Source organism: Cydia strobilella, chromosome 17 (genome assembly GCF_947568885.1).
Source record: "Cydia strobilella chromosome 17, ilCydStro3.1, whole genome shotgun sequence".
Taxonomy (NCBI): Eukaryota; Metazoa; Arthropoda; class Insecta; order Lepidoptera; family Tortricidae; genus Cydia; species Cydia strobilella.
Genome location: NC_086057.1, coordinates 12,239,319 through 12,266,777, shown reverse-complemented (window position 1 = coordinate 12,266,777; position 27,459 = coordinate 12,239,319). Strand labels below are relative to the sequence as shown.

Below are 27,459 nucleotides of genomic sequence, written 5' to 3'. Positions count from 1 at the left end.
CTAAAATGTACAGACAAGGGAAGGTGAGAATACCATTATCTATAAGAAGTGGACGACACGAGTCCAATAAAATAAATAAAATAACGCGCAACTTTGTACGTATCTTTATTTTAACATGTCTCTGGTATTAATAACTCACGCAGGACTCGCAGGAGATTATACGTCGTACGGGCGGAAACAGTCCATCTCCGCTGAAAGGACTATATTCTTTAACGCTACAATCGAATTTGAATTAGATTGGTAAGAGCTCTTGTTCCCACACACGCTCTATTAAATGTGTAAGAGCGGGACGGCTGTTCTATTAATTTATTTTATACTAGATTTTGGCGTTCTGTGAATAAGGCTTAGAACGTATTGTTTTGTACTGTTTACAATTTCACAATGCTTGTAAAACAAATGCTTGTATGTATTTTCGAGTCCCATACCTACGGCAGAAATCATGACACATGACATGCCATACATGAAGTTCATACGGGACGAAAAAAATTACAGTGGATTGGAATTGTAACGGTCCGTTTGGGTACGGAACCCTAAAACGAAGATACTTATATGAATTTTCATTTTAAAAGTTCTCGGCGCGGCGCCCGGATTAGTGAAGACTCGAGTTTTTCCCGATGTATCGATTTTAACGTCGGCGTCTCATTCAGTATTCATTGGATTCTGAGATTACACTCAAGCCCGTTTAGGTGTATTAATATTTAGTTGCAAATCATAATAATTAATAAGGCTTTTACTTACCTATACATACGTATTTGAAATTTTAATAAAGGCATTCGATATTCAAAGTTATTGATAATGTTGCTCGCATCGCATCTCGAGAAAAGTGTTGCATAGACGAGTGAATTTAAAATGATATCAAATTTACATCAATTTGTAGGTTCGAATCTATCTCTTACCTAGGTTCCGACATGCTACCGAGTTTACTTGGTGTATAACTCCTTAAGGCGCGGTATGCCCTGGCCAATCCGATAGGGTTACAATATAATATCAACACCTACACCATCCTATTAGCCTAAATAATCATGGAATATAAGCGTTATCAATAAGATTCCTAAACCTTACATTGCGTTTATGATATTACTTATTACTATGTAGGTCATTTCCCATTATAACATTTAAAACTTTCGCGTTTTGAGCACATATTAAATCACATTTACAATCGGGTCTATCGCGACCACGACCAGTGAAACCTGGTGTCCAAACGTCGGTAAATAAAGGCAAAGAGGATATAATAGGATAGAGCGGTACTGTCATAGTAAATTTTGTAACCACAGTAAATTCACTGCCATTTTTCGACACACTTTAAAACTAAAAATGAAGATTTATAAAAATACGGTAAAATGTATTTAAATATGGATAAATGATTTTTTTTATTTGCATTAATTATTTTACTATGATTTTGACCCATGTTCTTTCACTGATATGCGTTAAAATTGTTAAATAACAAACGAAACCGTCAACGCCCACTATATGAGAGTAGACCAAAGGTAGTGGCTCCATCTGATCGAGAATCAAATTTTCGTGATTTTCGAGGCAAATTTTTTCCTTAGACTGTATCCGTCTATTACGGATTTGATAAAGGTAACAAAATAAATTCGTGATAGACCCGATTGTAAATGTGATTTCCCATTATGTTACCTGGACAGTGTGATTTGGTTTCATTTGGGACATTTGCCCGCTCATCATTATTCAAGTTAAATTATTCGAGCGATATAAGTATATCACTTTAGGGACAAGTAAATAATTCAGACTGGCAGTCTCCAGGCAGCAGGTTTCATACAGTTTGAAATGTAAAACCTAGCACTCACAGTCCTGTTAGCAATCCTATAAGAACAACAAGCATTTTATCTGCAGAAGTAAATTAAAGTTTTTAAAAGTTAATAATATCAAGCGGTGGTGGCCGAGTGGATCTGACGTCCGACTTTCAATCCGGTGGAAGGTTCAAATCCTGGCTCGTACCAATGAGTTTTTCGGAACATGTACGGAGGCAACACGTCGAACGTGGTTCGCGGTAGGCCCTCAGATTCGTCGATCACAGCAAACGCGACTTGTATACAGATTAACTGTCTTTATTATTCACTGTCCCTTATAACAGTAAATCCATTTTCCCTGTAAATGGCAGGTCGTTTGTTTGCGACGCGACTCATTTCGCTCATTGTCATCACGTTTATGCAAATGCGCGTTTAACGTACAGTGCTGCAATTTGGAAAATGATTTAACGTACCACCTACCTACCTAGTCTCTGACGCTTTCGCAGTCCGTCTAGATCGCACCAATAGTGCAATAATCGAGTTCACGCATCAGTCTCTAAGCGTAAACGTTAAATGGCAACTCATGATAGCCGTACAGAGATAGTAGAGCAGAAAATAAAGTGTGGCATAACCATCGACATATTAAGAAAGTCAAGATGGATGATGCCAAATAAAAATGACATAAAAAAATATTTATAACTAAAACTTTTAGTAAACTTGTAAGTGAAGGGGCCCTTCGATGATATTGGATAGACGGGACGGGATAGACAATTTTTCTATACAAAATAAAAAAGAAGTGCATTCCCTTTGCCAGGGAGGTTTTGGGATTATACTGAGCAACTTTTACTATGGGAACAACCACGAAATCGCGAAAAAAAAATTTACCCTTCCATAGAAAATGGACCAGCCAAAATGTATGAAACAGCCAATTTTTTTTGCGATTTCGGGGTTGGTCCCCTAGTAAAAGTTGCTCAGTATAATCCCAAAACCTCCCTGGCAACGGGAATGTACTTACTTTATAGCCACCGTGTATAAACCAGCCAATACTATTTTGTTACCCCATGAATACCTATTTACCCGCTTTTATGAAAACAGAAAAGTGAACTGAGGTATCTTATTCACGTAAGCATTTAGCTAGCGGAGTTGTCATCTGATCTTTCTTTTGTAACGACATAAGAATAGACAATTACTTAAGAATAGCAGAGCTATTGTATTGTGATAATATAGTACCTTGAGTGGATACCTAAGCGTCTACGACCGATGATGCTTATAGCATGATAATAAAAAATATTAACGTTACCTAGTGGAAAATCTTATTACCACACCTTATTCTGGTCTAATGCCAACTGCTCCAACTGCTAAGTAGGGTAAACTCGCATTATTTGGTGACACGCCTAATTCGGTGATATAAGTTTCGAAGCATGACACCCAGGGAAGCTAGTGAATTAGGGCCTTGTGTACCTACCTATGACCACACCTTATTCTGTGGTCTAATGCCAACTGCTCCAACTGCTAAGTAGGGTAAACTCGCATTATTTGGTGACACGCCTAATTCGGTGATACAAGTTTCGAAGCATGACACCCAGGAAAGCTAGTGAATTAGGGCCTTGTGTACCTACCTATGACCAACTTTATCAAGCCCATTTCACAGTTCAGCTGCTGAGGTCGGGTCGGGCCGCGTAGGTCGGCGCCAAGACGATCTATCCTGGGTTGTCTGTGTGGTCACGTTTTGTCCCATCTCTGTTACGACATTGGACTACCAGTTTGCTGGTCTTCTGCCTCTTCCTCTGGGGTTGCTTAGGATGTTCATAGCCTTACTCACTGTATAGTTTTCGTCCCTTCGCTTAACATGACCATACTAAATACCTCATTCTATCTTTAGAAATGTAACAAAACATTCTTATCTATAGCTAATTTGCATACCAATAGCTGCCGAGACGGCGATAACGATCTACGCTTATCGGAGGCTGGCTTTTCAGTTGAGACTGATGATAACGGGATAAAGGCATCTTAGATGACATACGAGTACAGTCGTCATCAGATATATCGGAGCGGCCGAGATGTTCAAAAGATCTGAACACGCACTCTAACGCATTGACAATAGAGACGTGTTGAGATATTTGAGAGCACCTCGGCCGCTCCGATATAGCTGATGGCGACTGTACCTACTGTACATTACTAGCCACAGATGTGCAAGTGCAGAAACTTTATACAAAGTTACCTTAAAATAACCGGCCAAGTAAATACGAGTCGGACTCGCGCACGAAGGGTTCCGTACCATTACGCCAAAAACTGCAAAAAAATAATGTTTGTTGTATGGGAGCCCCACTTAAATATTTATTTTATTCTGTTTTTAGTAATTGTTGTTATAGCGGCAACAGAAATACATCATCTGTGAAAATTTCAACTGTCTAGCTATCACGGTTCATGAGATACATGCAGCCTGGTGACAGGGTAATAGGGTCCCGTTTTTACCCTTTGGGAACGGAACCCTAAAAAAGAAGATTACAGAATATTTTAAAGAAATATATGAAAATAGTCTACATTTTGCAAACAGAGAAGTTCTTTTTGATATATATAAAATGAGAAGTTTCTGAAATAATATAAATCGGGCTAGAAGCGTCTATCGTGCTTCTAATATCCTACAACAATGATGTGGAATGCTCTTTAGAGTGTCAATCTTTATTATTGACTCGTCTTTGCCTTTATATACGGAACTGTTATGTGCTCACTGTATCGCACGTGATCACGTGCGACTACGTGTCCGATACAAAAGGAATATATGGAACGGCGGGTATTGGAACTAATTGCTTTATTGCGAGATTGCACATTTGCGAGATATCTATACCTATATATTTATGCTTCACAAAAAAAAGAAGCAGCCTCATTTTGTGACCTTTAACTGCCAAACACCGTTTTTAGGGTTCCGTACCCAAAGGGTGAAAACGGGACCCTATTACTAAGACTTCGCTGTCCGTCTGTCTGTCACCAGGCTGTATCTCATGAACCGTAGCTAGACAGTTGAAATTTTCACAGATGATGTATTTCTGTTGCCGCTATAACAACAAATACTAAAAAGTACGGAACCCTCGGTGCGCAAGTCCGACTCGCACTTGGCCGGTTTTTTGGTTTATTGTTAGATGTACTGTACCTGTAGCACGACCCTTTTAAAATAATTTAATAAGTCTATAGACACACGAAACTCCATGTCATTAAAATAAATTCTTAAAGGTATGTATACTCCGGGTAACACAAGCTAATAAAACGTTCCGTATCTTAAATCCTAACAAAGTTTTGATTAATTTAGTCTCTCAGTTAAGTATGATCGATGAACGTTATCTACAGCGTACTTAAAACAGTCGTATCATTTTGACATAATATTTTTATAGCACTGCTACAAATGTGCAAGTTAAATAAAGTTTAAAAAAAAGTTGATAAAGCGGAAATGTCAGGGAAATTTCATAGGAAGTTAAGAAAACTTTTATTTTGGAAATGGAGAATTACGATTAGCATACAAAAATATAAGATGTCTCCGAAATGTTTTAATGTGGAAGTTTCGCAATTTAGAAAACTTTTCGATGACACATCATTGTTACAAGCACTGCTACAGATAAATACTGCCGGCATTTCCTTGTAATAGTTAGGTACTTACAAAATATTTAAATTAAAACTTTTTGAACCCTTTGTGGTAGACTAAGAAGCTACATAACAGATGATAAAGCTAGTTACAGTATGTTTAGTGAAATTATAGAATAGAATAGAATAGTTTTTATTCGTAAACACACAGACAATAGACATACATTAAAAAAACATAGTGAAAATAAAGTGTCACGAAATAACCACACGAACAACTTTTTAGTTGTTCGTGATGAAGCACTTAGATACATTTAGACGAATCGAAAAGGTTCCAGTTATTCTTCGCTGAATATTATATCGCGTAGGTACCTACTTAAAACCGTCTGCTGATTTCGACATAATATTTTATAGCACTGACACAGTGATCAATACCTGTCGGGCCGACTTCTAAACGCCCCGCGTCAAAAGAAGGTAAGTTGAGGGATGTCGGGGTTGCTATACCTACAGTCTATCTACACTACAGATACCGAAAATTAGGGTTGCCAATGTTTATTATTAGTTTAATGATTATAAAATGCTTTATAACTTTTTGAGCCTATCAGAGTAGACTAAGAAACTTATAAATATAAATAGGTATCTAAGTCAGTTTATTTTTCATTGGATTTCATAACTAATCGATTTTGCATGTACAACCAGCTTTAAAGTTTATTATGGTTCATTATTTTTGTATGTGGGTATTTTTGCACATTGTAGCTTTTCTTCAGTCACCACCACCACCACCACGAACGCTGTAAATGGTTCGAAACGTCGGGATGTATTATAAAGTCAATATACGCGATATAATCCGTTTCCATAGTTTTATTTCATCAGTAACTATCGCGGATACGTATATGAAATTCGATAAACATTAATTTGTTTTATGATTTCTGATATTTTCTGGTAACCCTAATCCTAACCGAAATGGAACACGAAAAAGTGTAATGGGTACGCTGATGAAATGAGGACAAAGCTACTGCAGACTGCAGGCACACACGAAACTTGCTCGTAAGCAACTTCGTCTAAGCTATGTCCACACTCCACACCAGTGTGCGAATGTAGCACTTTCACAGCTAAAACGTCAGATTTAAGGTAAAATTAATGAGATGATGTCGCGATAGACCTAGCTGCTCATATCACTAAAATATCCTAGTGTGCGAATGGATTTAAGATTTCGATTTGTCTTTCGATTGCGAATTTAGGGTGAAAATGCATTGGGGCATTTGGGGCGCTGCACGGTGGGCTGAAAATCTGAGAAGAAAAAGTTAATTACCAGTAAGTACTTTTGAGGTTAGAAAAATTCTAATCTAAAAAAAACGATGTACCTATAGCCTTTGGCTTCATCAGTTAACAATGTAGCTCTCCCAGCTCCCTTGTCGATATACATACATACAACTGTAATCCGGCGAATTGATTGACCGAGCCCTACCATGCATTAACGTAAGCTACTTAATTGAAGGCGGAAGAAAATAATTTATTTTAATCAAGCAGTTCTGCCGGCTCCCATAGAAAAATAATGAAACGTCGCTATAAGCTTTCCCTTTTACGTCGACTTTACCTGTAATAAAAATTAGGTAAGTTTATAGTCCGACTGATATTATATGTAGCACTACAAGAAGGAAATTTTTCCGGTTTAGCCCATTGGTTGACTGGTAGAGAATTCCTTAAGGCATTAAGTCCGCCATTTGTACCTTCATGTATTGTGCAATAAAGATTAAGAGTTTTGAACGATTCACGGTTAGTTGTTGTTGTTGTACTTTTGTATTGTTTTTGAGCTCCCGATATTTTGACACAGTTACATGCATCTTGTGCAACACCCACCCGCTATCTTCAGTCACCCGTGAACAAGACGCATGTGACTGCGTCGAAATATCGGGAGTTCAAAAACTATACAAAAGGTAACCACGGTCTATATCCCGGTCAATATAAGTCTAATAAAGATTAAATAAAACAAATAATAATTTCCCAAGAAAAACCTCATTGTGGTTATCTACAGTTCATACACTTGAACTTTCCTAAGTGTTTTATGTTTTTGTTGCAGGTAACCTGAAGCGGCGGTTGGGCCGCGCGCGGGGCCTCGTGCTCCGTATGTTTGACGCCCTCTGCAACTGCACACAAACCGCTGCGGCTGCTGCCCGCACTACCGCCCGCAACAACCCGTTCACTAAACGTTAATCATGTTACTTGAATAGCTGGGCCGCACGCGGGGCCTCGTGATCCGTATGTTCGACGCCCTCTGCACACAAAAAGCCACAGTCACCGCCAGCACTACTGCCTGAAAGAACCCTTTTATTAAACACCATTCTTGTAACCTGAAATGCTGGCGCGCGGGGGCCTCGTAATCTTTCAATTTCACGCAAACCGGCGTGGTTTCCCGCACCACAAATTCTTTAGATACTACCATTTAGGTACTTAATCTAGCAATAAAAATAAAAACACTTCCACTAACCAAGAGTTCGTTCAAGTTGGAGAATGTTTAAAAGTTTCGAACAGTCTTCGGAAATATCTGAAAATGTTTAAAGATAAAACTATTTAATTTTCAACCCCTCTAGCCCTCTACACATCTAACAGTGAAAGAAGACATGAATTATTAACCCATTTAAAGCCTTAGAAGTCATGAGCAACAATATGTTGTACACGAGGGCTGCATTCCAACGTTCGAGACCAATCAGTGGCGGATTTGCAGTGTTGGCCGCCCTAGGCCCCAGGCCTCGTAGTAACTACTAGCCGCCCCTTTCTCAGCACTCATCTTACTCATCTAGCTTGCTGCCACCCCTAACGTCTTGCGCCCTAGGCCCGCGCCTACTTGCCCTTAGGGCAAATCCGCCACTGAGTCCAATCATTATTTATCACCATCAGAAACTTGCATTTCGGGAACCCGGATTTAGGGTCGGGCCATAAATACATAGATTAAAAATATAGATAAACAGATCTTGTCACTAGAAAAAGGCGGCAAATTAAAAAAATGTAGGCGCGAAGGGATATCGTCCCATAGAAAATTTTAATTTCGCGCCTTTTTCTACTGACAAGATTTGCTTGACCAACTATAAACACATTAAATCACATGTACAATCGGATCTATCGCGAATTTATTTCGTTACCTTTATTTACTGACGTTTCGATTTCGACACAGGTTTCACTGGTCGTGGTCGTGGCTAACTGACGTCCCAGCAAAAGACCACCGAAGAGCGATAGACGCGATTGTAAATGTGATTTAATATGTTGACTATAGTAGGTACATACCTTTATTCTTTATTATGTAGTTTATGTGCCCTGCCGCCACCAATCCTACTAACAATGTGTCGGGTCATTGGTTTGAGAAAGTCTTTGGAGTTAATTAACTCTGGCTTAATGACTTTTTGAACACAAACAGCTCCTAATGGAATCTGAAATACTTAGAAATGATTTCGAGTAAATTACGCTGCTATGTTACCGACTTTATATAAATACTTTATATTCTAATGAAATATGATCAGAGGGCCTACCGCGAACACCGAAGTTCGTAAATTGCGGGCATCTTTCTCTGTCACTCTAGTTACGGCTTAATTGGAGTAAGAGAAAGATGCCCGCAACTTGCGAACGTCGGGGTTCATGGTAGGGCCTCAGATTCTTTTCAAGTCGTATATCTAACCTTACAACCATGGATTCTATTATCCCCTCTTTCCTCTATTATAATCCCAATGTCCTTTGAAAAGGACAAAATTGAATGTCTGGATGGAGGGTTGACGACATAGTAGAGGCCGTAGAGGTTACGAAATAAAATGGTTTTCATTATAACTTATTGATCATAGGATTCGCATAGACGGGCGGGTTGGTACCTAAAGAAAGGCAGAGAGATTCCAAAGATTGTATAGGCACAAATGATAGATAGGTACTCATCAAATGTACGTGGTGTGGCACCTAACATAAATACAAGTTATAGGTAGGTACTTAACCCTTTGAACGCAACGCTTATAGTGTGCAACGCGTCATTGTGAAGTGTGAACCTTATCGCAATGCACGAGGGTTCATATTTGGCTGTAGTGCGTCAGTTGACGTTTTTGGCGGTCAAAGGGTCAAAGTGGCACCTAATGAGTTGTAAAAAACTGTTTTTTCCGGAATAATCCTAAAGCATCCTATTCCATGTTTACTGTTTAAACTTAGACAAATACACAATGTATACAACCTTCCGTATCCATAGATATAAATGTATTCCCATACTAAACGCACATTCTTTCTATTTTTTGTACTATAGAAATCTCATTCCGAATGTCTCTGTGAAACCCTAGTGTCTTCCCTAGTATAGTAACCTACATAGATACCACGTTGTGATCGGTGTGACGACGCTTATAGATTATAAGATAACGTATTTGAATAGCATTATAACCGTGAAACACTGTTATTATAATTTTCCCCTCACTAGCTCGGAAAGCCGTCTTTTATCCTTTAAAACAAGCGGGGAAAAACGCATTTTATCCACTAGTGGGGAAAGTAATTTGACCTTGGATGGAGCGTGTTTAAGTAGCTTGACAGACAACAAAACGTAAAACGCTCATGATAATGATTCGTTCGATATTAAATATCATTAAATAAATGGTTTGAGAATCTAATAAAAAATACCAAATTTAGCTTTATTTAATAATTTTATGTCATAAACCTTAAAATTCCATAAGAAACGTTAGATTTTTTATAATGATGTTAAATATAATTCTGAACGCACAAGTTGAGTCGATGCATTTTCAAAACGCATCGTTGACATTTCATACGTCAGAACAGAAATGTCAACATTGTCAACAAAATTTTTACTGTTCTTCTCACCGGCTCACGTAAAAATGAGAATTTCTAGTGTTTTCTGTTATAATATCGTAAAAAAATTAGTGATTCCAGTGATGAAGATGATCTAACGCCTGTGGACGTTGCACTTTCCTCGCTATAGTGAGGGGAAAAGTTTTGTGTTACACACGGGTGCAAATGTATTTTACTTCTCGTGTGTTGAAACACTCGCTACGCTCAGGATTCTATTTTAGAACCACTCGCTTCGCTCATGGTTCAACTATAGAATCCTTTCGCTTGCTCGTGTTTCAATTCCACACTCGCGGTTAAAATACAACTTTGCACCCTTGTATAACAAATAACTATTGTCCTATCTGTAGCGACAAATGTGACAACACAACACGACAAAGTGACAATGTAAAGATAATTAGTTTTTTGTTGCCTGGGCTATAACCGCTAAAAATCGAAGTTCGCAAATTGTGGACATTATTCTCTGTCACTCTAATTACGCCTTCATTGGAGTAAAAGAGCTTTCTCTTTTGCGAATTTCGGTTTTCGCGGTAGCCCCATTGTCGTTTGTGCTTGTAAATTCTATTGCTTTACGTCAGATAACTTTGGGTATCTTTTCTTTTTTTATAATCGGGTTGATAATGGAATTTAAGCGCAACGGTTGTCGGTGTGTTCAAAATGAGGAATCCGCCGACTAAAAGCCGCTGCCATACAATCGAAGTTAAGCTCTTATTTTTAACCCTTTAGTCCGTAGCGGCAACATATGTGCCATCATACTTAAACCAAAAACGCATCTATACCTACTATAAGATTTACGGTTCGAAATCGAATGACTAGAAAGGAATGTCAAATGGTTAAAGGGTTAAACGATATGCTTCAATTACATGAAATATGTTACAGTTCATGTCAAATTTCATGTAAATTCAAAAAGTCGTTTTAAAATGAGAGCATATTTTCGATTTTATGGCGTCGGCTGGGTCCGTGTGACTCTTAAAACCATTTTTTTAATACCACGACGGTGACAAACAAGCATATGGCCCGCCTGATGGTAAGCAGTCACCGTAGCCTATGGACGCCTGCAACACCAGAGATATTTCATGCGCGTTGCCGACATTTGATTGTAAAGAAAGTAAGAGTATTAAGATACTTTTTTGACACTTCGCTATCTAAGCTCCTCCTGCTGACAGGGACGCACGTTAGTAAAAATTATACCTATTGGTGGAAATTCGCTCCGTGGTTTGTTGTGCTACTAGTAGTTGTATAGCAATAAAATCATGAAGTGAGGCGTATTTCGCGCTCAGATAGGACGAAGTTACCTGACTATTCCGCTTACATTTTTGACAACCTATATAACAGTAGTAATGTATATTTGTATAACTACATTTTTGTATCTTTCCTGTTACTTTTACTTTAACAATAAGATTTTATTAATATGCCGCTATTTAATCTGTGATCATTTGGAATTCAATGTGAATATTGAAATACATAAAATAAATGTAATAGGTGTCTATGTCTAAAAGTGTTCTAAGTAGTACACTATCGTTTAACTGAGACGGTTTTGGTTTTCTAGTAGAAGGTAGCTTTATTTTGAAACTAGGTGTTTTGAACAATACAAATCAGTCGCACACAGGCCACACAACTTCCACTTTTCACGAACCGACTGAGTTAAGCGATAGATGTAAAGTAGAGGCTAACCACGAGAATGTCACTTACGAAATGCTATTCTTCTAATTTCATGACATGGATAACAAATTGGCAGAATATTCTTGAGCTTAACGCATTTGATTCAAGTAGCAACCATACATAGCAAAGGCATTTCGTGGTGTATTCCCATTTGTCCCCGCCCTGCGTGACCGCCGCCACACATGAGGTCAAGCGCGTATTTCCATCTGTGACCGGCGGGGACTATTTCGTAATCGACACTCTCATGGAGTGCCTCAGTAATTAATTTTCTGACAAACTGGTAAAGATAGTAAACTAAGTACTACGTAAAAAATCCATATAGGTTATGATATAGATCTGTGTACTACGATGTGTTGCGTTGGTTACCATGAAAGTTGGTAACCGGCTGTCGGTTCCACTTTGGTTTCCAGGTTGGAACTTTTTTAATAGGTAACTGATTTAATGAGAACGAAAGGAAAGCTCAGTGTTAGTTAAAGAGACACGCAGACCGCTTCCATACAAACAAAGTTAGGTTCTTTTTAAAACATGATTATATGACATAAAACTTGGCATGAACATTTACGTAAAATAATATTTGTATAGGCGGGTACTAATTTTAGTTATTAAAATTGATGTATGTAAGACTTTTACTCGCTCTAATTGAATTGCATTACGAATACCTATCATTTCTAGCAACGAAAATTTTAGTATCAGACATTAAAATTTCATGTCAAATTTCGTCTTATTTCACGTAACTTTAATTGTATGGCGACGCTGTTCGTGTAACTAAGTTCATATTTCTCTTTAAGTTTGAGCTTTACTTTTACTTACTTGATAAAATATCTCAAGTAAGCTTATTCCATACCCTCGTAAAGTTATAACAATGGAATTAAGGACTCACGTAAGACCGGATAGTAAGATCTTAAGGCTGCTTTTCTACCAGAGATGAGCAAGGTTCAACGATAAATTAGGTCAATGCTATACGAAACTATGGTTCGCTTAACGTAAGCGATGTAGGGAAGTGGAGGCAAATATTCGTAGCTTCTAAGTTTATTTATTTACACATATCTGGTAAAAAAGAACCTTTTGAAGTAGTAATCCGATTAAATATTGTATGGCACCTGCCTAAACCACCGTGTCTGTAGAGCAATAAAAATAAAGTGAGAAAGCTGCAACTTGCATCGTTAGAGACCACGAGTGCGAGTGAGATGGCCGGCTTAATGATTTACAAAAATGTACCGTTGATTTTGGCCCTACAATAAAGACCTATATCTTTTTAATTTAAAGATGTTGTTCTACCTTATTGCCAACGCAGTTTCCATGAAATGTTAATAAAAACGGATTATTATCATATTAAGCTTCTGATAAGAACGGAATCTGAATTGGTTGACGCTAATCCGTTTGATCAATATTTGTGAAAGGGAACTGTATCACAGAATTAGTAAATTATTTTAAGTCACACGAACCTATAGCCGACGCCACATACGTGATTCGTGAGTCTAAATGTACATTAATATGTACATATTCATTGCAATCTAATTTGAACCTTTTGATGAAACAAATAGAGTAGCATTTCTTTTGTTTCACTGCGTTGTAAAACAGACGAAATTCTTCCAATTTACTTATAGAATAAGGTTCAAATTAAAAACTAAAAAACTTTATATGGTGGGTCTTACGAGGTTAAAACGACATTCTGAAATAACATATGGGAGGGGCTTTTTGGCGGCGAGATTTTGTGACTCTTAATAATATGTACAATAACAATTAGGTATGCTTTAATTTTCACCTCGTGTATTTAAATCTATTTTGCGTCAAGCGCATGTAAAGCTACTATCCATTCGGGACTTGTCCTGAGCCCTAGTACCTTTTAAAAGCGTCCGGGGTTAAACCGGGTCATTTGTGTGTCATTCTGTATATTCTAACAAATTTATTTTTGAAATAACAGTTTTATGTAAAATGTCCGAGGTTTTTTAATTTTTTGTCCAAGGTGAGCTAGGAGATGGCATCGCAATATTGATTGTCATGGCAACCCTTTGCATCAGCCAAGGGCCTGACACTCTTTGATTGAGAAAGATAGTCTTATTGCGATTCCTATAAGAGGAAAGAGAAAATAGTGCCATGCTTTGTCCTTATCACCGACCGGGTTTTTTTTTTCATGGTCGGGTTATGGCAGCATAGGTAGGAGGCGATGGCGAAATACCGAAATGTATAAGAGTGAAAGAGAAAAAGGATTATGCTGCCATACATTAACCTGTCATTACATGAATATGTCTTTCTCTTACCCCTGGTCGCTCGGTTTCATGTCTATAACTACTATACTGTGTCTGGCATCAGCATATCGATTGCCATGGCAGTATGAAAACCCTTTCTGCCATCATGATTGCCACGGCAACGGTACGAATGATGCAATTTTAAGACATGCGCTGTGGCGTTCGAAAGATGCAAGATGAACATGAAAGCAATTTTTATCAATTTATGTATTTATGAACACTTAACTTAGGTATTTATTTAAAATGGAGATCAAGCTCAATTTTACATACTTATAGTAAAAGCGCACATAAGGCCATGATTAGTTTTTTAGTTCAATTTCCAAAGTATATCTTAATTATTTAGTTTTAAGTTTTATACAAGTATAGGGCATTGCAACATAGCATATATCTAAGTTAGGATCAGTTATTTGCCGCTTTTAAATATAAGTATACAGTATCCTAGTATTGTTAATTAATAATTATATGATAATGTAGAAAAAATAGTAAGTCCATGTCCAAACTACTTATTATGTGTTATGGAAGAGAGATTTAAGATAAAAAAATGGAGCTTGACTACAATTAATATAAATTGTGTCTTATTCAAAAATGTTGAAATTTGTGAATATGTCATTGTGACGAAAAATATCTATTTTTGGTGTAGGTAAGACAGTATGTACCTAGGTACCTTAAGACGATCTGTGTTGTAATATTTGAATGTTCAATGTGATAATATGACTGTAACCTTTACTTACTCCCGGTGTTTCTACCCAAATCTCTTCATAAAATAAAGTGACTTTGTAAAATAAATGGTTTCATTTTTGCATAGGTCTGGGGTCCGCTTGACAACTCAAAACAATTGGCATTAGCACTAGTTTTTACGAAAGCGTCTGCCATCTGACCCCCCAAGCGCCTCAGCGCTTATAAAACTTCCGAATGTTTTAAGTCCCGAGTCAAGTCTTTTATCTTATCTTTTAATAGGTACAGACAGATAGCTTTTCGTTTCGTTTCTCTGTGAACGATTCTCATCTTGCCTAGACCCCCTAAATATCAACTTGGCAACATTTTATATGAAAATTATTTTGGTGTTATTTTTATTAGTAGTTTTAATAAAAAAAAAACATGAGTTCGATCAAAAATAAAATTGCGCATTTTTAGAAGCAATTTCATATTTTTAGCTTATGTGCAAAAATTGTTACAAATTTAAGGTGCATTTTAGACCTGCGTGCTTTATGTGCGTGATTTTTTTCTATCGATCGAAACAGAAATCAGATTAGCAAGATTGCTATTCATAAAATTTTCTTGGCAACCGTATTATGATATAAAAATGCGCTAGGCCGCTGTACGACTTTTAAAAACTGCAGGCTGAACCTGATATTTACCTATATTTTATGGGCCGTTTGCATATAAGGTCCTCTAACGAAAACTTGTCCAACTAAAGAAAAGTTAAGGGTTAAGTTATTTATTTCACTTTAAAAGTTAGGGGGCATAAAAAATGTAAACTCACTTATTAAGTCGGTCGGTTGACCGGAATTAGGTCAGTCTATTGACCTGACCCCGCGCTAAAGATGTTTAAGATAAGGAAAACATGTAAGTAACTATAACTTTAATGTTTACTTCATAACTTATACGTACCGGCTTATAAGCATATCTACGGCCTGGAGCGGCAAAAAATCTAATTGATATAGGTATTATATCGGTAGTTCATCAGATCCCTTCATACTACGTCTGTGGAAAACAGGTATTCGGTTATCGAGGCCTATGGATGCACACATGTAAGTCCAGAAGGTCTAGCCAAGATGACACACATAATTAAATTAGTCTACCAAAAAAGTTAAAAACGGTGTGATTTATTTTTTGGTTCCTCTAAATATGTAGTTAGGTACCTATTTATAAAATAAACGAATAGCAAGTTGCTATGAGTGTAAATAAAGGAAATGTGTAGGTATAGTAAAATATTCCGGCTACTTACTGGAGTATCGGGAATAGTTATTTGTGCAACAAGAGAGGAAAGTTGGTTTTTCTTGCGAGTGTTTATTTTGAGTCCCGAGAAAGCGAAAGATTCTATAATTGAATCACGTGCGAAGCGAGTGATTCTAAGGTAGAATCTTGAGCGTAGCGAGGGACTCAAAAACACGAGATGTAAAATAACTTTGCTCTCGTGTTGCACACATAATTTTTCACCTCAGTAGTGAGAACATATTAAAGGTTAAAATGTATTTCGAATTACACAGAATAAACAGAAAAAAAAGTATTATAATATGTACGATACGATAAGATACGATACGATAGGATACGAGACGAGACGAGACCGGACCGGACCGTACCGTACCATACCATAAAATAAATGTAATAAAAGTATGAAGTTCATGGCCTTCACTAAATTAAAAAGCTAAATTGTTTCACTCAGGAAAGTGCGACTTTCCTCACTCCAGGGAGTGACGAAAGTAGGCTTGTTTGAGCTGCTGAGGTGAAAAATAATATTTGGTACCTATAGTAAGTATTACGCCGACAGGGAACGATATTAAGTGCTTAGTGCCATTAGATTAGAGCTTAGTACCTACTCGTAAAGTAACTTTTGTTCCCTTCCAAAGGTATTATAGAAACTGAAAAGAGTAGATACTGAATACTGACAAGAATGCACAAATATGATAATGGCGAAATCCATTTTTTTATCAAACAATTTCTCTTTACAAAAAAAAAATTGCATAAGATTCTCTAGCAAAGTAAATGGAAATTGATATTTTGGCCTCGCAGAATGTATTCATATACATATAGTACCTACTCACAGCTTTTAGGGTTCCGTACCCAAAGGGTAAAAACGGGACCCTATTACTAAGAAACAACTGTCTGTCTGTCCGTCTGTCACCAGGCCGTATCTTATGAACCGTGATAGCTAGACAGTTGAAATTTTCACAGATGATGTATCTCTGTTCCCGCTATAACATCAAATACTAAAACATAATAAAATAAATATTTAAGTGGGTCTGCCATACAACAAACGGGTTTTAATTGCCGTTTTTTGCGTAATGGTACGGAACCCTTCGTGCGCGAGTCTGACTCGCACTTGGCCGGTTTTTTCAATTATTACTTTGACTGGTAGTGCTACTAGTGCTTCAAATAAATACCTCCACAAATATGATGATGGGAAAATCCATTTTGTTAACGAACAATTTTTGTCTACAAAAAATAATGGATTTTGCAAAAGATTCCCTGAAATAGAAACTGGCCGGTATTTTTGCAAATTGGCATATTGCCTCGCAAAATGTATTCAAATACATACCAACTTTTGCAATTACTTTGACCGGTGCTTCAAATAAATAACTCGACGACTTATTAAGGTCGCCGAGATTGCTGCCCACGGGAGCGGGAGACTACAGCAGGTACAGACTGGCAATCTCCATGCACCCAGAACGGTGGGCGAAAGTAGCTACTGAAAGGACGCCAATACAGCCGTAACAAGAAGAAGGACGGGGCAGAAGCAGACCAAAAACTGGATGATTTGAACGCATAACAGCAAAGATTGACGGAAAGATGTACATGTAATACATATATAGTGTGGAAATTGGTCCCTGGAGGGAAAATGACTTAAGTAAAACCTTAAGTTAAGTTAGCTCATTTTACTTAAAGGAAACATTCTTTTATTTAAAGAAACCACCGCATTCAAAGTTTTTTCCACAATTCGCTTGTCTCGCCCGGGTATCGAACCTTTTTGCGAAACAGAGGCATCGTGAAGTGTAGGGGGCAGCACCTGCTTAGAAGCATGAATTGTTTTCGCTTTCGATTCAGGTCACTAGATAGCAGACCCTCGAACGCGCACGACCCTTTTGAGCTTACTATTGGGCAAACAATGCTTCATGTTGCAATTATATTACACCAGATGACGCACGCGGGTAGAACCCTTAGAAACCTGAAGAGTGATGGCTACTCAACTTGCAAAAGTACGTGGAATTACCGCGAGATGGCGTCTGTTTGGAGCAGTATTCCAAAGAGTAAAGTATATAAAGAAAAGACGCTTTCTACATTAACCCGCCTGTTGCTATCTCTATTGCACGCGCATAATTATACTGCTATCAAGCTCGCACAGTGACAACCGGCGTCATGGGATAGCAATATAATTATGCGCCGAGCCTGACGTCAACGTAGAAAGAGATACCTACAATTTAACAGAGGTTTGGTAAGTTTTATGAATAAGGGGGTAAGTAGATATTCGCCTTTAAATACGGTAAAGCTATAAGTGGGCTTCAAGGAAAGGGTCAAGGGATTTTAACCACGAAAACCCGTGTGGCTAAGGGTGGTATCACCTATCCAATGTGTATTTGCGTCTCACAGTTTGCTTAGTGTGAGTGAGACGCAATGCACATTAGTACCAGGTAGAATACCAACCTAATATGTGAATTTAATATTGACAAACTATATGTAGGTATGCAAATTTTCAGCTTCATCGGAATCCGGGAAGTGGATCAAATTTAACTTGCAAGATTTGATTACAGACAGACAATGGGACAGGTGAAAGTAAATAAAATATTGAATATTATGTAAAATCGTGATTTATTCAACCTTACTTCCTATGTTTCCTATAATTTGGCGAGCGATCCCTATCCCGCTTCTTCTTCTTACCCTTTCTTTTCTTATCAATGTCTCTCTTCTCCGTCTTCCGTCTCTCTCTATGATCATCAGAATCGCTTGAGTCAGAACTGTAACGTTTTTCCTTCTTTTTCGTTCTTTCATCTGAGCTTATAGAAGAATTACTGCTATACCTTTTCTTATGTTTCTTTCTATGCCTATCATTACTTCGGCTTCGATGTCTTTCCTGTTTGTGTCTTCCATTTGAGTCTTCTTTGTCTTTTCGACTTGTTTCTTTTCTAGACCTATCGCTATCTCTCTCTTTTTCTCTGTGACTGGATGAAGCCTCTCGGTCTTCCTTTTCCCTTTTACCCCGGTTTGACTTTTGATTTTCGTTTTTCTTGTATTCTTCATAGGAATCCGCGTCTGTAATAGGACAAAAGGGGTATCAAACAATGTAGTTACATTTTTAACATTGACATATAAATTCGCACTGCGGTTTGGAACGCACTAATAAACTCTTGGCTATGTGCATAACTGTCAAGCCTGACCAAATAAGTTTTTGTCAAGTTTAGTAAAATGTACGAAAATCTATATGGAAAGCGTCTGTTCTTTATTAAAATCGTAAATTGTGGCCCTAGTGAATAAGGGTACAAGTCTCGGGCAGTGCAAGTGTAAAAGGATGTAAGTTCCACGTACCACTTTATTTTATTTTATTTATTGAAAACAATGCAAGTTTACAGTACAAAACCAACTCACTTACATTCTAGGAATACAGATCAATAGAAATAAGATGAATAGGAATAAGTTTTTGGCAAAAATTTCATTTTTGGTACAAGCTTTTATCACTAACTGTACTTTTCTTTCTTGCCTGTAGAATACTCATCGAGACAATTTAAAAAAACCCCAAACACAATTAGGTTGCGTTGTTTTATCACAGAGTTCCTATGACCATCTCCTGTCTCCATCGTCAGATCAGCTCGATGGTACCATAATATTGCCCTGTCACCCGACTTACATATGTATGCAAATTTTCAGCTTCATCGGAAACCGGGAAGTGGGTCAAATTCAACTTGCAAGATTTGACCCGTACAAACGTTTGTACGGGTCAAATTACATATTATATACATACTTACCTACATAGGTACACTGCAAGTTAATAAAAAGCTTGTAAAAATACATGCAAACTAACAAAAACTAACCTTAACATAAATACTTATAAATACATGCGCATAAAAATGTTAAAAGAAATTCTAATTGTAAATTTACTTACACGCTAGGAAACAAGAAAATAAAATCGGTAATAATATAAAAACAAATCAACAAAAAAAAATTAAATGTCAAGACCAAGACAGTCAATTAAAATTATAAAAATTCAGATGCCCTTTTACACCTAGGCTGCGCGAGACTTGTACCCTTTTTCAGTAGGGCCACAGAATTATTGAAATGTACCTTACAGGCCCCAATCTGGGCAGTTTATATATAAACAAAACTGTATTCCGTCTGTTAAGTCGTCTGTCACTGGATCTGTGAACAGAAACCAGAATCGACTACAATAGGGTTGTTGACTTGACACACGGTTGAATTTTATAACTAAATCTAGTTAAATACATAGAAAATGAACAATTTATCACAATAAATTGGAAACTTGAGTAAATATATGGAAATAAAAAAAATACGAGAAAAAAAACTTACAAATAGGAAAAAAATAATGGTACCATTCAATTCCTTCATTTTATATTTAAAAAAAATGTATAGCAACTATATACAATATTTCACCGACAAAATCACAATTTCCTTGTTTTCTATACACCGAAACGCCTTCTATTTAAGCAACGTTACATCGTGACGTCACGATGTATTGCCATTTTGTTAGAAGCGTTTCGTCAGTAAAGGGCAGTGAGGGTGCCAGACTTTGACCATCGAGACATTTGATTGTCAAAGTCTGGCACCCTCCACCACTGACCATTGAGACACGGGCTGCATCATGAACTCGCTGAGACTGACTGTCTCCTTCTTTATGCTGATGTCTACCATCACAAGTACTTACTTATAACTTTAGACAGCTTGTCATATTCCGACTTGGACACGGGCTGCATCATGAACTCGCTGAGACTGACTGTCTCCTTCTTTATGCTGATGTCTACCATCACAAGTACTTACTTATAACTTTAGACAGCTTGTCATATTCCGACTTGGACACGGGCTGCATCATGAACTCGCTAAGACTGACTGTCTCCTTCTTTATGCTGATGTCTACCATCACAAGTACTTACCAAAGATAGATATAACTCCGTAATAGATAGATACAGTCTAAGGAAAAAACGTGCCTCGAAAATCAAGAAAATTTGATTCTCGTTCAGAGGGCGCTACTAGTTTTGGCCTACAGTCGTATAGATGGCGTTGACGGTTTCGTTTGTTATTTAACAATTTTAACGCATATCAGTGAAAGAACAGGGGTCAAAATCAAAAAAATAATTAATGCAAATAAAAAAAATCATTTATCTATATTTAAATACATTCTATCGTATTTTTATAAATCTTCATTTTTAGTTTTAAAGTGTGTCGACAGATGGCAGTGAATTTACTGGGGTTACAAAATTTACTATGACAGTACCGCTCTAGTATAAGTTACTCTATGTAATATTGTCTTCGGTTACCGCGATAGTTACTCATGAAATAAAACTATGAAAACGGATTATATCGCGTATATTGAATTTATAATACATCCCGACGTTTCGAACTCTTTACAGCGTTCGTGGTCAACGGGTGACTGAGGAAAAATCATTTCGTAGACTACAAACTTTAAGGCTGGTTGTACATGCAAAATCGGTTCATAAGGATAGTTATACACTATAATTATTTTTCAAGTAAAGATATATATATATATATATATATATATATATATATATATATATACACGCGATAAAAACTACGCCGGCTCCAACCCTACACCACGGACCCGAGAAGATTTATTTTACTCTATGTACTTACTTATAACTTTAGACTGCTTGTCATATTCCGACTTGGACACGGGCTGCATCATGAACTCGCTGAGACTGACTGTCTCCTTCTTTATGCTGATGTCTACCATCACAAGTACTTACTTATAACTTTAGACTGCTTGTCATATTCCGACTTGGACACGGGCTGCATCATGAACTCGCTGAGACTGACTGTCTCCTTCTTTATGCTGATGTCTACCATCACAAGTACTTACTTATAACTTTAGACTGCTTGTCATATTCCGACTTGGACACGGGCTGCATCATGAACTCGCTGAGACTGACTGTCTCCTTTTTTATAGTGATGTCTACCATCACACGGCCGTTGTCTTCGTCCAGGCTTACGACCTGAAAACATATAGCAATAGTATTAATACAAATTCTAAAAAGTCGTCGAAAGTCACCTTTAAGTGGCAGGAGCTTGTAAAACCACCACGCCAAACATTTGATTGTTGTGTGGTAATATCAAACAGGAGGTAAACCTGAGAAATCCACCAACAAGGTGAACTTATGATCGTATATTTAATGGAGGCCCATGGCCAAAACTGAAACTTATATAATTATACAAATCAATCATATCATACATACGCCACTTACATTGGTTTGCAGGAGAGCGAAAAGTAGCAAAAATAATTTATTTTTCGAGAAGTTTTATATTTAGGAAATATTCAACTTATTTATCATTTAGGCACATATGTTTACTATTTATAGTACCATACAAATATTATGAATATAGTGGTAATCATTAAATAAAAGCATTTTTTTATTGCCATATCCGTTTTTGATAAGTAATTAAACCTAAGTATAGTAAGTAAGATTAAGTAATTAATTTATGTAGTGTATGATTTATTGGATAGTTGTAGTTTATGTATTTTATTATATTTGTCTAAATTGTTTTCACAAATTTTGCTAATTTCATTTTTTTTTTGCGCCACCCGTACACTTAACTATGTTCGCCGTTTCGCTATCTGAAGGTTGTCTGGAAGAGATCGCTGTTTAGCGATAAGACCGCCTGTTGTAACCTACGCCGTTAAATTCCAATGTATTCTCTGTAACCTTTATTTTGTAGTGTGCAATAAAGTATTTTATTATTATTATTTGTATCTCCTTGGATATCACGGGCCTATAAATCCCGGTCTTTTGATAGGCTTGCGTGGGGATATAGATCCAACACGTAGAGGCCCCTTGGAGAGCTTTAATGTCATGTAGAACGCCTGCTGGAACCCGTTCACAGGCGCAACAATAGACACCCATGAACCGGTCGCAGCAGGCATTGGGACTATTGTAGAAAAAGTGAACAGTATACCGGTCTATGGATTGAAGTTTGGGTGGACAATGAGACTGGGCTATTGTAAAGACGTCCGGACACCTGCCATAACAATGTTTTCACAAGTTATCGAGGCAGGTGGTGACTTGCCGCTGACTAGATGGGCCCCTGAAACTGCCGTCGTAAAGACGACCAGGAGCAACACCGGTGTGAGCGGCTCAGGGGTGTCGAGAGGTGTGCGCCGCTTGCTACCCAGTGGCTGTTAACAGCCACTGTGCCAACTCACGTCTTATGCATCTTTCACTTCCACCCCTGGAGCATGTAGCTCTAGCGACTCCTCTCTCGACAGCCAATGAAGGCAAGCCAGAGCTGAGAGTCCTGCGGGTCCCCTTGGGGTCCACTTCGACCGACGAAGACACGCCGGAGACGGAGACCCTGACCGACTCTCGGGAGCACTCGGGTCCGTGGGGTCGTTACTCCCCAACAGCTCGCCACAAGCTGCCCTATTATTATTATTATTAAACGTACAACGTACAATGTATGACGTGACACAAAAGTTTGGATTTCACATTTGTTTGATAATTTTCAGTTAACAGTGTAAATTATCCTAGTAAAATGCGGATATGGCACAATTTTGAAAAATACTTTTCATTAAAAACCGATTAGTGTCAATTATAGCATAGTTTTTATTTTAGGAATCGTTAAAAAACGATTTTGCTCGAATAGGCTGGCAATTATCAAAATAGACTAACAATAATAGTATTTTTAGAGACTGGACAGAAAGCAAAATGAGTGCAAGTATTAAGTGATGGTAAGCAGTCACCGTAGCCTATGGATTTACTAATTACTTATTATGGATTTACTTATGGATAAGTAGTGAAACTAACTGTGAATCATTCAAAACTCTTATTGTTTAGCATCGTTACAGTAAAAATAATACAACTTTTACACCCTCTAGTCTCTAGACTATAATAAAATTTAAGTACCTAGTATAAATAATTTCATACCTTTCCATATAAGCCGCTGTATTTCCCCGTAGTAATCTTAACAAAGGAGTTTTTGACAATGGACAGCTCTTCATCTTTCTTGTCCTTAGACACATTCTTTTTCTGGTTGTCTTTGATGACTTTATCAGCTCCTAGACCTAGGCCTTTCGGTCTCAGTTCTGGCTGCTTGTGTTTTAGTCTGGAATATTATAATTTAAAACAGTTAAGAAACAAATTCAATATACGAGTCTCACTTTTTAAAGGTAGAGTCGGCAAGAGGCAGGTTATGTTCAATACCATAAAATTAAAATTCATTGTCCACTTTGGCATTATTCATCCTCGAAATATTTTATGGACACATTTTTTTTAAATATTATTATTTGTATCTCCTTCTTATTATTACACATGGTGGTAAGCAAGCATACGGCCGGTTTGATCGTAATTAGTCATGTTGATCTGTAGTAATAGCCTGTACCAAAGAGTAGTATAATATCTGTACTCACCGTAATAGGAAAGAATAGTAAAATTGCCATAAAATAATTGACAGACTGCCAGTTTACTAATTATGTTATAAACCCTTATGTCTAGGGCAGTCGAGTTGTACAATTTGATCGATCGAGTTGTATGGAATCCATATACCATAGCCCTTGAGCTAGGGGGGTAAAGGGTTTAAAGGTCCCATTAATTTTTCACTTATATCTTGGAAACTTTGCGTCTTAGCAACATGACTACTTACACAAAACGAAAGCTGATTAAATTTGCTACAAGTTTAATTTAGTCAAGTGTTACCGATATATCCTGTCTTGAAAGTTTATTTGGGGCTCTCAATTTTATTTTGATATCTACATCAGTGAAGTTACTAGGTCATGTTTGGTATCGTTTTCGTATAAATCAGGAGTGCCAAACTCAACTATGGTACCACATTGACACTACTCATGCTAGTGCATTTTTAGAAAAAAATACAGTGTTAAATTGAAGACATTTTTAGGTAGAATGGGATACATTAAAATACTTACTGTTGATCTTTGCTTGCAGTCCAACCCATTCCTCTGAGCATTGCCATGCCAAATTCTTGAATCGGCACAGTATCATAATCTTCCAATGTTGACTGAAAAATTAATGTTATTGCTGTTAATTTAAAATACACACAGCACACCTTTAGACTCAAAACCGATAAACTTTCAACTTCCTTAACCTCTAGTCACCCAGAGCCTAACGCAGCGTACTACGTAGGCGAACAACACGCGAACGCGAATCAATCCTTTGATACCTAGTGAAGTGTCCTACGTGGGCGATCTCGTTGCGAACGCGAACGCCGTGGGCCCGCCGCGCCGCCGCGTTCGCGAGTTGTTCGTTTATGTAAGACGCTGCGTAATAAAAAGGTCGCCCTCCCATTACACTCTATTTTGAAAAATCAATATTGCATTTGTATTGGCAAGTTTTGATATCTGGGCTGTAGGATAAAGTATTTATGGAAAATTATCTTTCTAATCTGTTTCTGGATACCTTTGAAGATCTCGGCGGGTTCCCATAATCACAGTTAGTCTTAGTCTTTTAAAAATAAAAGTAAGATAAGAACTTACAAGTGTAACTGGTTCTATTGCAATCAACCTCATTTTAATAAACAAATTACAATTTTATAAACATAAACAAATATAATTTGTTTCTTGTTATTAGCCAATTGCATAAATTTTTCAAAATTTTGCTCATATAGCAAAAAAAAAAAACAACAAAGTAGAACAAATACCTCTTTTTGTCCATCCAGAACAGGTTGCGAGGGCACAGCAACTGTTAAAACGGGCCCTTCCACTTTAATCTCCTTTTTCGCTTCATTGAGCAACTCTCGGACAGCCATCTGATCTATCGTTTCATTCTTCGGCTGATTATCCCCCTTAGCCCCATTATCTCCTGGTGCTGGCACCTCTTCTGCACCTTTTTCTACTTCTTCCGCTATCTGCTTCAGTCTTTCTGCTGTGATCAGTGTGTTAGGCTTCATTGCGATCACTAGAGGTGCCTTTTCTTCTACCACTTCACCACTGGAATTGAGAAATATTAGTGAGTATCATAATATATGTCACATAAACAGTGGCAGATTTGCCCTATAGGCCAAGTATGCAAGACATTAGGGGCGGCAGCAAGCAAGAAATGCTCAGCAAGGGGCGGCTAGTAGTTACTACAAGGCCTGGCGCCTAGGGCGCCCAATACTGAAAATCCGCATAAAATAGGCAACAGTTGTCGAGTTGTGGAAACCTGCACATGCTATAATACAATAGTGAGTATCATAAGTCGATAATATATACTAAAATCACGGATTATAGCCTCAATCAGCCAATCAAATTGTAATTTTAGTAAAATTATGACATATAAAACATAACAGGTTACTATTCTTCCTCCTTAGAAAAAAGAAACAAAATAATGATATAATGAACATTTTTATTCATATAGAATATTATTAGAGAAGAAAGGTTAGTTTAAATATAATATTAGGGTTGCGTTTTATAATAACCTTGTAACCTGTTTATTTATTTTACTAATGTTAGTAAGCTAGTTTGAATTCATAATCATGTGAGCTTAAATACTGTTGAAAATGTAAATATCATCATTTGTATTGTTTATTGACATGTTTTTGTACCTTATCTCAATAAATTATAATACAATACAATATTAAGTCTATGATATGAGTCTAAAATGTCTTATAATAAACAATTTTGAGCTATATCATTTTTGAAAGAAACTACTTGAGGATTTTACTAGAAAAATCCTAATTTAACCCAATTATTAGTACTTTTTGTTACAAATCTATGAATTTAAGCGTTTAAAAGTGTATTTGCAAGTTTCTTACCCAACAACTTTAATCGATTTCTCCTCTAAACATTCTATATACTCCTTTCTTTCGGCGACCACAGGTTTCTCAACTTTTTTGGTTTTTGTGAAACTAAAAGATATCTTTTTACCCTCCATTGCGTTTTAGATAATTAATAACTTAAAAACAGAATGAAGTTCAAAGCACACTATATACATTTCATTGTTATTTTATTCAAATTGTGTTTCAAAAGGTTAGCATCAGTCTCACCATCTTGCTTGACAAATGACAATAGTGACATTGACATTGACAATAGGGCACTTTTGGCAGTTTACCAGTATGACCCAATGCAGCCAATGTTGCCAAATACGTATGTTCTGATACCATTGACGTATAATAGAGTGGACTCGGCGTATTGTTCTATACATGCAATCAGTTATACAAATACCAAGCATTTCGATGCCGCATAAGTAAAAATTATGTTGTCACTTTCTAACCAATATATTTTCCCTTATGTGGAAAAAAATAACAATACTTCAATGCGTGCTGCTATGGCAACATTTTTCATTTGACGTGCCTACTGCATTCTGATACACGCACGTACCCATAGACCTAGCATTAAGCCCGGTTCACATTGGTCTGTCGTGTCGTGCCGTGTGTAATACGTCGTGACGCATATCTGTTTCATTTTCGTGCATAGGGCTTTACATAAATGTTTTATAGTTGGTCAAGCTAGTCTTGTCAGTAGAAAAAGGCGCGAAATTCAAATTTTCTATGGTACCCTTCGCGCCTAGAGACTG

The 27,459-nt window shown here is 37.2% G+C and overlaps 2 protein-coding genes and 1 long non-coding RNA gene across 3 annotated transcripts in view; 2 read left to right on the top strand and 1 right to left on the bottom strand.

The window, feature by feature from the left end:
• Nucleotides 1–8,904, top strand: part of LOC134748738 (uncharacterized) — a 29,572-nt gene extending 20,668 nt beyond the window's left edge. Inside the window, exon 3 of the mRNA XM_063683514.1 lies at nucleotides 7,405–8,904. Coding sequence (XP_063539584.1) covers nucleotides 7,405–7,538 — 134 coding nt within the window. The 3' untranslated portion in view covers nucleotides 7,539–8,904. The remainder of the gene's footprint in view (nucleotides 1–7,404) is intronic.
• LOC134748746 (uncharacterized) overlaps nucleotides 1–18,576 on the top strand; it is a 129,684-nt gene extending 111,108 nt beyond the window's left edge. The window contains exon 2 of the long non-coding RNA XR_010128430.1: nucleotides 18,456–18,576. This is a non-coding gene — a long non-coding RNA (uncharacterized LOC134748746). The remainder of the gene's footprint in view (nucleotides 1–18,455) is intronic.
• LOC134748724 (G-patch domain and KOW motifs-containing protein-like) lies at nucleotides 18,567–26,945 on the bottom strand. The gene is made up of 6 exons (XM_063683497.1): nucleotides 26,699–26,945; nucleotides 25,604–25,892; nucleotides 24,873–24,964; nucleotides 23,878–24,055; nucleotides 21,819–21,951; nucleotides 18,567–19,024 (listed from the first exon to the last, which is right to left on the bottom strand). The coding sequence occupies exons 1-6, from the start codon at nucleotides 26,815–26,817 to the stop codon at nucleotides 18,594–18,596; spliced, it is 1,242 nt and encodes a 413-aa protein (XP_063539567.1). The 5' UTR covers nucleotides 26,818–26,945; the 3' UTR covers nucleotides 18,567–18,593.
• Nucleotides 26,946–27,459: the final 514 nt, after the last annotated feature.

Excerpts from the sequence above, each read along its gene's own strand:
- LOC134748724 (XM_063683497.1), bottom strand. The coding sequence starts at position 26,817 with ATGGAGGGTAAAAAGATATCTTTTAGTTTCACAAAAACCAAAAAAGTT. Across the intron at positions 25,893-26,698 it reads AAATCGATTAAAGTTGTTGG|TGGTGAAGTGGTAGAAGAAA; the intron begins GTAAGAAACTTG and ends TCTCAATTCCAG. Across the intron at positions 24,965-25,603 it reads TTCTGGATGGACAAAAAGAG|TCAACATTGGAAGATTATGA; the intron begins GTATTTGTTCTA and ends TTAATTTTTCAG.